Source organism: Misgurnus anguillicaudatus, chromosome 14 (genome assembly GCF_027580225.2).
Source record: "Misgurnus anguillicaudatus chromosome 14, ASM2758022v2, whole genome shotgun sequence".
Lineage (NCBI taxonomy): Eukaryota > Metazoa > Chordata > Actinopteri > Cypriniformes > Cobitidae > Misgurnus > Misgurnus anguillicaudatus.
In genome coordinates, this window is record NC_073350.2 from 26,197,574 (window position 1) to 26,210,643 (window position 13,070).

Here is a 13,070-nt window from a genome sequence, read left to right on the forward strand (position 1 = left end):
TAAAGAGAGTAAATAATATGCCTGTAATCTTCACTATCTTTCTCTTCATTTTCTTTCATAGGTGCAGGTGAAAAGGGCGTGAAAATGGAACTAAACCGATCGTCTGAGCCCAGCTAGCAAATCAGGAATTGAATGAAGAGTCGTCGCCTGAATGATCCTCCAGAGTCCTTCTGCCTGCTGCTGCGAGAGGGATGAACAGAGAAGAAAAGCCACTTTCTCTCTTTCAATCCTCCATCTATCATCTGAGGGGCTTCTCATAGGGACTTTTATCGTGGTAGAGCTGTGCTGCATGGACAGATATGCAGAAATACGCTTTGTGTATCTTTTATGAAGAATGCTGGCTTACATGTTAATAGGAAGGACTGAATGCTACAATTCAAGCAAGTGTGTGTCCAGACTGTTCAATACAAGGTTATTTTGAGCTATGACCCCCCAAAACCATTCTCTCTTTGCACATGTATTAATAAAGGTACAGTTTGTCAACTACAAACAAAACAAAAAACCCTTTTCAAGGTTATAAGCTCAGCAAAATGTGTTGTTTGTGTTATTCTGCTCATCAGCCACAGTCATTAATGCGTTTTTGTATGGTTCGTAATACAGTTTTCAGGGTTTCCTCTTGACCTAGGATGTGCTCCTGAATCATGGCTTGCATCTGTTGCTTAGTTACCGGGTGCATTGCTGGATCGCCTTTGCCAGTAAACAGCGATATGTCTGTTGTTGCAGACGTTTTGTCTACAGTATGTTGTCTCAAGCCAAAACTGACACCTCATGTGTAACAGCTCTTGAGTTTTAAATAAAAGGCATTTTTCTCCGGATGCAATGGGTCGAGTGTGTTATTGTCGCCATCTTATGGCAGCTAATGGTAATGCAGGGTGTTAAGTGTATTTCTCCACATACTTGAGATTCCACCAGCAACTGATGAAGATAAAGTTACATGGGAAACAATGGATTGAATCCTAACACAATCTTAGATTTTTAGGACTTTTCATCACATTACACTACAGGGTTGCTCTGTAGTGTAATGTAAAAAAACTGTAGCAAAAATATTTTTTTAATTTTACAATGTGTTTATGTTTTGATAATCGTTCTGAATCTGATTTCTAACAAAATTCCTTTAGAAAAATTTGTTTTTTTCAGCTTTTTTGCCAAAACAAAAATATTTTTAAGAAAAATAACCATATTTAAAAGTTTATAAGCAGAGAAAAAAAATATAGATATGAAATGTTTTTTTCCCGTTTTGTTTATTGTTTGTTTGTTTGAAAGCAGAAGGTCTGTTCTTTTATCTTTTATATGTTTATATGTTTTTAGAAGAAAATATTCCTGGAAGATTTTTTTGGAAACTTTTGTGAAAATCACAAAAAAATGCTGGCGTGGAATGTGTTAAAGATAAAATTATCCAGTGAATTTGTACAAAAAAGATTTAGAATTGTAACCAATACATGTGTATTTTGTAATAATAAAGAAATGAACATTTATTTTACTACTGTGTCAATGTTGACAAACTATGGCTGGATGTTTATGAAAAAAGCCTCATCTTGAAAAATGTAGGACATCATATATGGACCAATTTTGGACAATAACATTGATGAATACTTGATTAATAATTTACTCATGCTGGTAAAATTCTACATACACAAGTCAAAATATATGAACGTTAAACCTACATTTCAGGCATTTTGCAATGATTTTGTTTTCATTACCAAAGCCCTTACTATTATGCAGAATAAGAATGCCACTAAACTTTTCTCCATAATTAAAGAATATAGATCAAAAGCCCTAGCTCTCAAATTTTTATTTTATTTGTTTACTAGTTGTTATTGTTTTTGTTTTGTTTTGTTTTCCTTCTGCTTTAAATATGCGCCTTTTCCCTACAATGTAATGTGAAGGTGTATTGTACATTGAACTTTGGTGCCTTGTTGTTTGTACATGTATTGAGGAGATTAGGAGCATCAAAGTTTGATTTCAAGTATTGATATTACATTGATTTCACATTTTTATATGATCTTAGTCAGTAGATATCACGGTTATATTTTCACAGAATGTTCTTTACATTATGTATGATCACAAAGTACATCACAAAAATGCCTTTAGCTGGGTTTTAACAGACTGGGTGACATATCTGCAATATTACCTCATTTCAAGATACTGATGATGACTCCCACATGAAAACTTCAGTATTTACTATAGTAGTGAAATTCCTAAATACTAATCTAAATGGGAAATGTTTGTTAAATAAACTTGATGCATTAGCTGTAACAAATGGGCTGAAAACAATATTCTATTAAAGTCCCTATGAAGTTAAAACTGAACTATATTTAAAGGGGACATATCATGAAAATCTGACTTCTTCCATGTTTAAGTAATTGGGTCCCCAGTGCTTTTATCAACCTAGAAAATGTGAAAAAGAACAACCCATTAACTTAGATTTGGTAAACCATTCTCTGTAAAAAAAAAAATAGGTAATTGAAATTTGGCTCCCCTTGTGATGTCAGATGTCACACCTACAAAGTGGCAATTTTAACATGCTATAATTAATCATCTATATGGTATTTGAACTAGAACTTTACATACGTACTCTGGAGACTCCAAAGATTTTTTTACATCTTAAAAACATGTCCCCTTTCACTAGTATAATATAATACTTTAGGCTTAAGAATAAATATAAACTGGTATGGTCCAAAAACTGACAAAATTCTCAAAACCTAAAGTTTGGCACATGCGCAAAATAAAGTCAGTAGGGGTTCAGATAAAAAATCGCCAGCAGGAAGGGGCTGCCATTGACAGCCGGAAGGCAGTTACTGGCAGCCTGAAGGTAGGAGGGACCTGACAGTCGCTAACAGCCAATCAATATTGACCAACGTGAACTCAACCAATCACATATAACTACAACAGCAGCCATTGCATGCTTTAGTAATGGCGGCGATTGATCGAGCACCGGTGGGTTTGTGGGCGGAGTGGTGAATGTGGGTTTGATTTTGGTTTTGGTGGACGATGGTGTGACTTTGCCTACTTTGGTTTGAATGTTACATTTATTCTAATTCGTGTTAGAAACGTAGTTTGTGTACCATGTTACATCATGTATAATTGTTGCTGTTTGTTAGGGGGCTAATAACCCTTACGAAAATTAACCATGGTTTTATTGTGGTAAAAGTGTAGTAACCATGGTTTTTTGGTCAATTGATTACTATGAGCAAAACCATGGTTTTGCTGCACTAGCCATGGTTTAACTATGGTTTTTGAAAACAATGGTTGTCAAAACCATGGTTATTTTGTGGTAACCATGGTTTTACTACAGTAACCATGGTTTTTTGGTCTTAACTGTAGTAAAACCATGGTTAATTTTCGTAACGTACTTCAAATATAACGTTTACGATTAAATATTAACGTTTGTTAACGTGTTAACAAGAGTCTATTGAATAATATAAAATGAATGTTGTTTGACTGGATTTATAGAAGATACAAGTGCAACACTATTCATACTTTTGTGTTTAATTTTTCAAGTGATTGTGTGATATCCATCAACGTATTGAATTTTTTTTTAGAATTGACAAAACGGTTATTTTAACAACTACTCTTCTATTTCTGCCTTCACCTTTTGTGTACCTGACTATCAGTTATGACAGGTAAGAAGCCATTGCATTTCCAAAATCTTACTAACTTAAGTGAATTAATGTTTGTTTTGTCTGTTTGTTTTTATTTTTAGGAAGAAGCAGTGCACATCAACCATGTTGGAAGCATTCAAGGATGAGACAAAATGGCAGGAGAAAGAAGTGCAGAACATCGGTGTACATCATTCAATAATACAGAAGCAGACACTGAAAGTCTTTATCCTCACTAACTATTATAGTAGCTTTATGGCAAATGCCTTATACATGTGTATTACCTGCTCTCATACGATGCACTTCTGTTTTTAGGGAGCTTAGGCTGTGATGTTTGGAAATTGCAGTAATTTTTCGGTTTGTTTATAATAGTTGCCAGATGCTGTCCTGTCAGAAATTCTTCTTCACGTGGTCCTGGAGGAGGGTGATGCTGCATTGTTAAATCTCTCTTTGGTTTGTTCCAAATTCAGAAGTCTGGTGGACAGGCACACTTCTGCTGGCTTGATGGTGTTCATTTTCTTTTACATATTTGATTTAAAGATGTTTAAAATGGTGCCATATCATTAAATTTCTCTGAGATGTCTGAATGTTTATATTTGTAATGGTCATTTCTTATTTTTAATCATTTCAATATACAGGTGTAACTAAATGAAGTACAAAGTCTGAGCCATCCCAGGACCTTTAGAAAATGTTTACACTGCAGCCGACACTGCAATGAAGTGAATAACTAACTGCTTACCAGGTGTGCAAATTAAGCATGAAATTGTGATCACTGCTAGGTTCATGGCAAAATGCAATGGGAATATGTCTGTGCATGCTTGTCTACTGTTAAGGTAATTTATGTATTAATGTCTCCATTTTCTTATGAATCTCTAGGTTATGTTGGAAGAGGAAAACGAGGAGAGATGCAAGGCTTTTACTCCGAAAACACCCATGCAGGGTTTTGCAGTTAGTGGTGCATGATGCTGCTACAGGAGGAATAACTCTGTATAACACATCAGTTCTGTTCTGAAAGTCTTGTAAATACCTCCAGGATTGTTGTTCGTGATTCTGATTTCTGACATCTACTAGGGAGTGCCCCTAATATTGTGTATATATGTGAAGAAGTTTCTTTGTCTCAAATCTCTTCTGTAAATCATGCACCAAAGGGTACTGTATTTCTTATGTTTTATATAGGACCACAATGGAAATAAGCCTATGGGCTTTTTGTATTTTTATCCTTTTGAACACTTCATGTTGATTGTTGTTCAATAAAGTATTTGATCAATTCAATCAATCAAATCTGTCTAATACATGTATCCAAAGCTTTTTACTCTAATTAACTTTTTAATACAAAACGGTATATGTGTCTTTTATTAAACAATATATTAAACTCTTAATACTTTGCATTAAAGCAACACTTGGAGTATAAAATAATGTTCTGAAGGATTGCATATGAAATTGATTATAATACTTGGCTTATAAAGTTTGGATAATTTGGATATTACACAACGTGTGAATGTATCTGTTTCTCGAGTTACTAATGTAAAAAAAAACAAGCAAAATAAAAATATTTAAAATAAAGGTCATTGGTGAGACCCGTCTCTCTTTTTCATTTAGGCGTGTTTGTATGGCCTGTATAATAAATATACAACATACAGTACATCTAGTGGGAAGTGCCTCATATAAATATGAATTAATTTATTTAGGTGTTTTTGTGCATGTCTTTTATTACTTTACACAAACATTGATTTAGACGCATATGCATAAATATTCAGCTGGAATTTAACGTTTGGCCAATTATTTTTTTCTTTGTTTAAATTCAAAAATCGATTTAAATAAGTATTAGAAATTATAATTATTTGTCTTGCTGGCGCTGACAGTCTCCTCTTTATTCCGGTTTGAGTGTTTGTGCATATCTTTCATTATTTCACACAAACATTGATTTACACGCATATGCATTCATACATAAATATTCAGCTGCAATTTAACGTTTGGCCAAATTATCTATTTCTTTGTTTATATTACATAAATCTTTTTAATCAGTTAATACTGACATTTATACTTATTTAAATAAGTATTAGACATTTTTATAATTATTTATTTGTCTTGCTGCCGCTTACAGCCTCCTCTGGTTTCCGGTTTTAGTGTCAGCTACTGTCTGCTGCCAGTGGCAGCAACTTCCTGCTGCCAGCGGCTGCCACTTCCTGCTGACAGCTGACGATTTTTCGCTGAACCCCCTCTCCTTTATTGAGCGGCAGCAAGACAAAGTCCCATAAGCATTGCACTATTGCAGCCCCAGTTCAATAAGCACTGCACTCACGATAATTTGAAGAGTTTCGTTGCAAAACGAGATAACCACAGTTTTTTAATTGTTCAGAAATCTTGTTTTTTGGTTGTGCATTCCAATTAATTTCAATGCAACTGCAGTTGGTTTGTTTTGATTTAAACCTTCATAACTTAAAAAATACAGCTAAGTAGCACCATAAAACAAAATAATAACATGATAACGTAATAATAAACATGTTTTGACAAAAATGGATTTATCTCTTTTTGCAACAAAACTCTTCATTTCTTTATTTTGTGCATTCACTGTTATCACTAACTCAAGAACTACTGTATAGTTGAACACAAAGTTGTGTATGTGTGAGTTGTGTGTACATAGGTTAACACAAGCAGAGTAAAATACTTTCTTTAATATACTTTATTCAAAAGCCCACACCATGACAATTTGGTTGCTCAAAATGAATAGATTTGTGTGCGTGTGCGATACATTGCTTTGAACAGCAGGTGTCACTGGAGAGCACAGTGTTTCATGAGGCTTCGGGTAAATGAACCTTTTGGCGAACCAATGGGCTGGAAAGCCTCATTGGTTCAGGAAGCCTCGTTTGGCCATCACTACGAATTGGAATAAATTTAGCATTTAAACTAAAGTAGGCAAAGTTACACTATCGTTTACTAAAATTAAAATCAAACTTACATTCGTTGCTCCGTTTGCAGGCTTGCCGCTGCTCGATCAATCGCTGCCATTACTAAAGCATGCAATGGCTGCTGTTGTAGACAGTTATATGTGATTGGTTGAGTTCACGTTGGTCAATATTGATTGGCTGTTAGCGACTGTCAGGTCCCTCCTACCTTCAGGCTGCCAGTAACTGCCTGCCGATTTTTTATCTGAACCCCTACTGTGTCATCGGGAGCTGAAACTGGAACTTAATGGTAAGAAACTGCAATCTATCTGATATCCGTTAGTTTGTCCAACAAAACATGCAAAAATGCATTATATGTTAATTATGTCTGTTTTAATTAACCGACTTATTTTAAACTTCAGTTATTAAGTGTTTTGAGAGTTTGAGATTATGCTTTTTTTGCAAAATTGATGTTTGAATTCATTGCATCTGCAAGTAACATGTATTTCTGCTGGAGCTCTGCATGATGTTTCTATATGTTTCATTGCATTTAATTTTTAGTTTTTCCGTCATGGCCACTGCTGAGTTCACAAAAGACCTTTGTACTCCAGCGTTTATTGTTGACCTGGATATAGTGAAGGAAAATGCTCAAGCCATGCAGGAGCGCTTCCAAAAGCTTGGGGTTCAACTCCGACCCCACATGAAAACACACAAAACTTTGTAAGCACTTTTCATCCCACTTTTTTATTCATAATTTGTGTTTTTATGGATCAAATAAAAGTATTACTATGTAGTGTACTTTTCTATACTGTACAATGCAAAAGCTTTTTTTTCACCAGCCTTGAAATCCTGCAGCACTTGTACCTTTGTTGACTACTTTTTAGCTAACTGTATTGTTTTAAGTCATTTTGGGTTAAACTGTCTGCCAAATAGGTACTTTTAATATCTGGTCTAAGAAAATTTAATAATACTGAATCTGGTTACCAGATCATGATAGATCATGATATCCTTCTTCAAAGACTTTATCAAGTAGCTGGTTTTCAAGGATCTGTGCTGAACTGGTTTGCCTTCTAACTTAAGGACAGGTCTTTTTCTGTGAATTTGGGGATTCGTTTTTCATCTCAGGCTCAAATTTTCTATGGTGTTCCTCAGGGCTCTATCTTGGGTCCTTTACGTTTCTCATTGTATTTTCTTATACTCGGTTATATCTTTCAGAATCATAATTTATCATATTATCTCTATGCTGACGATACTTAAAGGTCCCGTTCTTCCTGTGTTTTTAAAGCTTTGATTATGTTTACAGTGCACAATATAACATGTGTTCATGTTTCACGTGTAAAAACCGCGGTTTTCACACAATTTACTTACCTTTATGCCGCTGTTTTCACTGTCCTAAAAACGGCTGATGGCTTCCTTGTTCTATAAAGTCTGTCTTTCAGAAAGCAAGTTCTGATTGTGTCGCTTGTTTAATGTGATGTGATTCGACAGCAGCTTAGCTTAGCATAGACGTTTGAGCTTAGCTGGCGACTGACGTATTCCTGTGGGCGGAGTTTAGTCAAAAACTCTTATATTGACGTCATTCAACCGGGAAGTAGAGGGTTGTAGTCCAAACCAGCCATTCAATGTAGGCTTTGAAAGGGGAATTCTGGTAAAGAAAATGTATCGCCTGGCAGTGAACTTTGAACTTTATAATTTTTCAGGTATTATTTATGCTTTAACAGCAACATTACACACTAACTAAAGTTTGAAAAATGGGATCAGGAAGAACGGGACCTTTAACTTTACTTTCCTGCTTAAAAACAATAACTGTTCCATGTCCGCTCTTTTTGCATGACTTCAGCACATTAAGTGCTGAGTGGATTTGAATTGTTTACAGTTAAACTGAAATAATAGCTTTTGGTCCAACAGCTGTGTCTTCTGGAATTGTAAAGCAACCTGGCCCCCTGTCTTTAAATGTACGTGATCGTGTTAGAAACCTTGGTGTTGTCTTTGATCCTATTTTGTTTTTTAATAAACAGATTACTACTTTTGTGAAAAGCAGCTTCTTTCAACTAAGCTCAATTGCTAATCTCAAGAAGATGCTTTCCATAAAGGACCTTTAAACTATAATTCATGCTTTTATAACTTCAATGTTATCCAAATGCATTCAGGATAAACATTAATCAGTCATTAATCATTAATTTCCCTAAAAAATTAAACTCGAGCTATAATGACTGTGAACTCCCTCTGCAGCTTGTATACATAAAATCTTTACCATTCTTCTTATATTACACTTTATTGTCTTTAGGGAATGTGCAGACATCATGACTGCAGGCTCTCGTCGGTGTATTGTGGTGTCTACTCTAGCTGAGGCATCTTTCTATGCAGATAATGGCTATGATGATATACTATACGCATACCCACTGCCATTTGATAAAGTGGATCGCTGTGCTGAGCTGTCAGAGAGGCTTTCTTTATTCCACATAGTGGTGGACAACCACCGGGCCTTACAGGAACTGAAGAAGAGACCACTGAAGCAGGGCAAAGTCTGGAAGGTGTGGATGAAACTAGACTGTAACAATGGGAGAGGTAAACCTAAAGTGGCTTATCGAAAACCTGATATGGGACACTGCGGCGAGGTAATTGATAAATCTTGTTTTTGTTTTGAAGCGGGTCTTCCTCATTTTGACTCGACTGCATTGCAGCTCGCCCAGGAGATATCCGAGGCACCAGGAGTGGAGCTCACAGGAATTTACGCACATTGTGGAAACACCTATGCCTGTCAAGGGGAGGAGCAAATCAAAGCCGCAGCTCAGGAAACCACCACACTCACGCTGCAGTTAATGGAGAAGTATGTACACTTCAGTGCTAAATGGTGATGTGTTGTGGTTACACAGTCAAAGTCCCTTAAGGGTGGTGCCAGGTTTTCAATGCATTCATGCAGCTATTTCAGTCATGCAAGACTAAAGTCCTATCTACTTAAATGAGGAAAGACAGATATTTTTAAAATCGCATAGTAAACAACATTTTTGGCCAACAATATCCTGACATCTGTATCATAACTTTTGTTTCTTAAGCTAAAAAACACCTTTATTGAATGCACAGGCATTGCACATTATTAAATAAAACAATTATTCATATTGTGTCATGCATCATGTACTTTGTTCAGATACCTGCACAGTTAGCAATGTATGCATATACAAGCAGTTATGCACAGGGTTCCCACGGGTCCTTGAAATTCAAGGCCCTGAGAAGTTTTTGAAAATCTATATACATAGATACAGGCCATTGAAAGTGTTGAATCTATTTTATGAAATAACTTTTCGGGAAAAAATCCATATTATTCCCTGTGTAGTGTAGGATAATATCATAAAAATTCTAGACTTTTTAAGCACACGTGCTAAACTGTTCGCTTTAAATGCTTATATATTCTGTATGCGAATGTTGATTCATACCAAAATGCTTTTTTGCATAGTTGTGTTTGACACATAAAAATATCCCGGGTTACGTATGTAACTGTTGTTCCCTGAGAAGGGAACGAGACGCTGCGTCTCCCTTGTCATACTTCCTGCATCCCTGTAACGCCGTCTTTGGCAATATTTCAGATAGCGATATACTTCCTGGCTCCCGCGTCACCCTGTCTTTGTCGTTAAGCTTCACTATTGGTTGAATTTGATATACACATTCAGATACACTTACCCCTGGAGGCGTCCCCAAAGTGTCACCGCAGTGACGCAGCGCGAGTTCCCTCGAATGGAAAGTGTAAAAATTTATCTTAAAAGTTAACACGATATAACTTTGCTCTCAATTGAAATGTGTCCCCATATTTACTCCTTGAATTTGAGGGTATTGGACCTGGAAAGTCCTTGAAAGGTCCTTGAATTTAAAGTTAACTAAGGTGTGGGAACCCTATATGCATTTATAGTTACTTCTTTTCTATTGTTCACTATAGGTTGAAATCTGCTGGAATACACGGTCCCAAATCCAGTATTGGCTCCACTCCTTCATGTAGTCATCCAGTCCCAGACATGGCCATGTTAAGTGAAGTGCATCCTGGGAACTATATATTTTATGGTCAGTGTTCAAGTGTGATTTTTCTCATTAAATGTTTAATATTTTAGTTGAATATTATTAAGTTGACATCATTGCACACTGAATATTTGTGATACTTTAGATGTGCAGCAGTCTCTCATCGGATCCTGTAGACTTGAAAATGTTGCAGTACGGGTTCTGACAAGGGTCATAGGTCACTACCCACACAGAAACCAGCTTCTGGTAGACTGTGGGTGGACGGCACTGAGTCATGATGGTGGAGGACGTTTACCAACAGGATACTGTATCATTGAAGGGCACCCAGACCTAAAGTAAGAGCCATCATGATGGTTCTTACCAGGAATGTGATACAGATTTATATTAAATCATTAAAGGATTATGACTTTTTTATTTAGCCACTAAATGATGCTTTTATTAAACTGGTTTGGATATTGAATATTTCTGTAGTTCAACACCAAATGCATGCTTGATTCTTAACTAACACAAACTGATACAGTGCAATGTGGCGTGTTTTGGATGAAAGTGAATTATTCATTTTATTTTGTTTTAACTTTTTTTTTTTAAGTGGATAGTTCACCCAAAAATAAAATTCTGTTTACTCACCCTTATGTTGTTACAAGTCTATATACATTACAAAGGAAGTTATTTATAATCAAGCAGGAAAACAAAGCACCACTGACTTTCATAGTAGGAAAAATACTATATGAAAGTCATTGGTGCTTGGTTACAAACATGGCTCAAAATATCTTCCTTTGTGTTCAGAAGAACAAATAAATTAATACAGATTTGTAACAACATAAGGGTGATTAAATGATGACAGAATTTTCATTTTTGTGTAAAGTATTTCTTTAAGTGTTACTTGTTAATAAGTACATGCTGACGTAGCAGAATCTTTTGAGTATTTATGGATGATTTTTTTATGGCGGTAGACGTAATAAACATTATGAGTCAAATGATTTTAAGGTCTATAAATAGCATGAAGGGAGTCGTTTGTTTTCCAGGCTGCTGTCTATGACTCAGGAACACGGCAGGGTGGAGCCCATCTCTGGAAAACTGGACTTCAGTCAGTTCCCCCTGGGGTCACTTCTCTCACTCATGCCATACCATGTGAGTTCCATTGAACTGTTTAAACAGACATTCCTGATCTGATTGAGCCATTTTTTTTTAGTGGTCTGTAGTTATGCATACTGCTTCGGGTTATTCTGGTTTGCTTCAGGAGAGATTTTAAATGTCTGTAAAATCCAACATTGTCATGATTTAATATTACAACAAACAATATTGTTGAACAGATGAAAAAATTTTAATAATGCAGGAAAAATATCAAGATTGACCATTTCGTAAGTCCATGTTTTGAAACCTGTCCATATGGTTGTAATTGCCTTTGCATTGATCTCAAACATACTCTTGTTGCATACTCTTGTGTTTTGTTGACAGGCTTGTGCTACAGCTATGATGCATCCAGTTTATTTTGTTCATTCTAAAGGGAAGATTACAGGCACATGGAAGCCCACTCGAGGCTGGTAACCGTCACTCATGGATGGAATCTGGTATACTGTAACTGGGACCTGTTAGTAGCTGTGTTAAGGGAATAATAATTATGGTAATTTAACCCTGTAACAATTAAAGTTGATTTCTAAGGCAGGTGTCTATCAAAAACCAACATTTTAGGAACTTGCTGAGCCAGATGCATTATGGGTTGGAGGCATATCATCTCTGCCGTTGTGTATTTCTTAGTGATGTTGAAAATGGAAGTTTACATTAAACTTTACAGTATGTATTTGAAGATAGTCATGATTTATGAAACAAAGCTTTTTAAGTTGCATCTTTAAACCCTTAGATCCACACTGTAGTGTTATAAGCAACTAAACTGAACTAAACACTTTTTTACTTTTTAACCGAATACATTTTTATTTTTATTTTATCTACAGTAACATTTTATGCTCAGTTATAAGTTTAAAATATCTTTAGTATTATCTAACTATCCTGGGGGGCCCTGAGATGGTCCCAGGGGGCCCTACATTAATGACATTTTATAAAATACATTCATTTATCATAAATTCTGTGTAATTACACCTCTACTAACTAAGGAGCTAACCAAGAGCACTCCACTAACCAAGAGCACTACATTTTGTAGTTTTATATATTTTGTTTCATTAAATTTTTACGTTTTAAAAATGTTTTATGTCCTAAGTTTTCTTTGGGATGGGGCGCAAAGGTATGCATCGTACACAAGGGGGACCACCTTAGAACCACTAATTTCGAGTATTATTAACTAATTGTGTAATAAAGTAATGTACCACATTAGCAATTTATTAAAAATTGCTGCTATGATTGCTTTTCTTATCTTTCTCTGTAACCAAAATGTTAAAGTATTATTATATATACATTAATAAATACATTAATAGACTGTTGTGTGTAGACTGTTCTTTATACTGAAATGCCTTCTGACAGACAGCCTTGCAGACAGAAAAAAGACATGGCTACAGTATAGATTTTTTGCTCATATTAAAAACATTTTGATCTATAGGCTTTTTCTTCAGAAATGAATTTATTT

The 13,070-nt window shown here is 35.5% G+C and overlaps 2 protein-coding genes and 1 long non-coding RNA gene across 5 annotated transcripts in view; all 3 read left to right on the forward strand.

Annotated features, from left to right (window-relative positions):
* egln1b (egl-9 family hypoxia-inducible factor 1b) overlaps nucleotides 1-815 on the forward strand; it is a 36,325-nt gene extending 35,510 nt beyond the window's left edge. Inside the window, exon 5 of the mRNA XM_055184098.2 lies at nucleotides 62-815. Coding sequence (XP_055040073.1) covers nucleotides 62-117 — 56 coding nt within the window. The 3' untranslated portion in view covers nucleotides 118-815. The remainder of the gene's footprint in view (nucleotides 1-61) is intronic.
* Nucleotides 816-2,761: 1,946 nt separating this feature from the next.
* On the forward strand, nucleotides 2,762-4,871 carry LOC141369555 (uncharacterized). Of its 2 annotated transcripts, XR_012373356.1 has the most exons (4): nucleotides 2,762-2,937; nucleotides 3,543-4,106; nucleotides 4,238-4,341; nucleotides 4,476-4,871. It is a non-coding gene; the product is annotated as an uncharacterized lncRNA (long non-coding RNA). The 2 variants fall into 2 exon arrangements; XR_012373355.1 differs by lacking the exon at nucleotides 2,762-2,937 and having other exon boundaries at nucleotides 2,947-4,106.
* A 1,685-nt stretch (nucleotides 4,872-6,556) lies between these two features.
* Nucleotides 6,557-12,323, forward strand: LOC129427954 (D-serine dehydratase). 2 transcript variants are annotated; one of them, XM_055184776.2, is made up of 8 exons: nucleotides 6,557-6,822; nucleotides 7,046-7,204; nucleotides 8,772-9,052; nucleotides 9,134-9,314; nucleotides 10,416-10,537; nucleotides 10,638-10,827; nucleotides 11,518-11,623; nucleotides 11,951-12,323. In XM_055184776.2, the coding sequence occupies exons 2-8, from the start codon at nucleotides 7,056-7,058 to the stop codon at nucleotides 12,038-12,040; spliced, it is 1,119 nt and encodes a 372-aa protein (XP_055040751.2). In that variant the 5' UTR covers nucleotides 6,557-6,822; nucleotides 7,046-7,055; the 3' UTR covers nucleotides 12,041-12,323. The 2 variants fall into 2 exon arrangements, with proteins under 2 accessions (XP_055040751.2, XP_055040750.2); XM_055184775.2 differs by having other exon boundaries at nucleotides 6,558-6,794.
* The last annotated feature ends 747 nt before the right edge of the window (nucleotides 12,324-13,070 follow it).

Bases quoted from the DNA above. Each gene is read 5' to 3' on its own strand.
- LOC129427954 (XM_055184776.2), top strand. From the start codon at position 7,056: ATGGCCACTGCTGAGTTCACAAAAGACCTTTGTACTCCAGCGTTTATT. The intron at 10,538-10,637 runs GTCAGTGTTCAA...GTGATACTTTAG, and splicing joins TGGGAACTATATATTTTATG to ATGTGCAGCAGTCTCTCATC. The intron at 10,828-11,517 runs GTAAGAGCCATC...TTTGTTTTCCAG, and splicing joins GAAGGGCACCCAGACCTAAA to GCTGCTGTCTATGACTCAGG.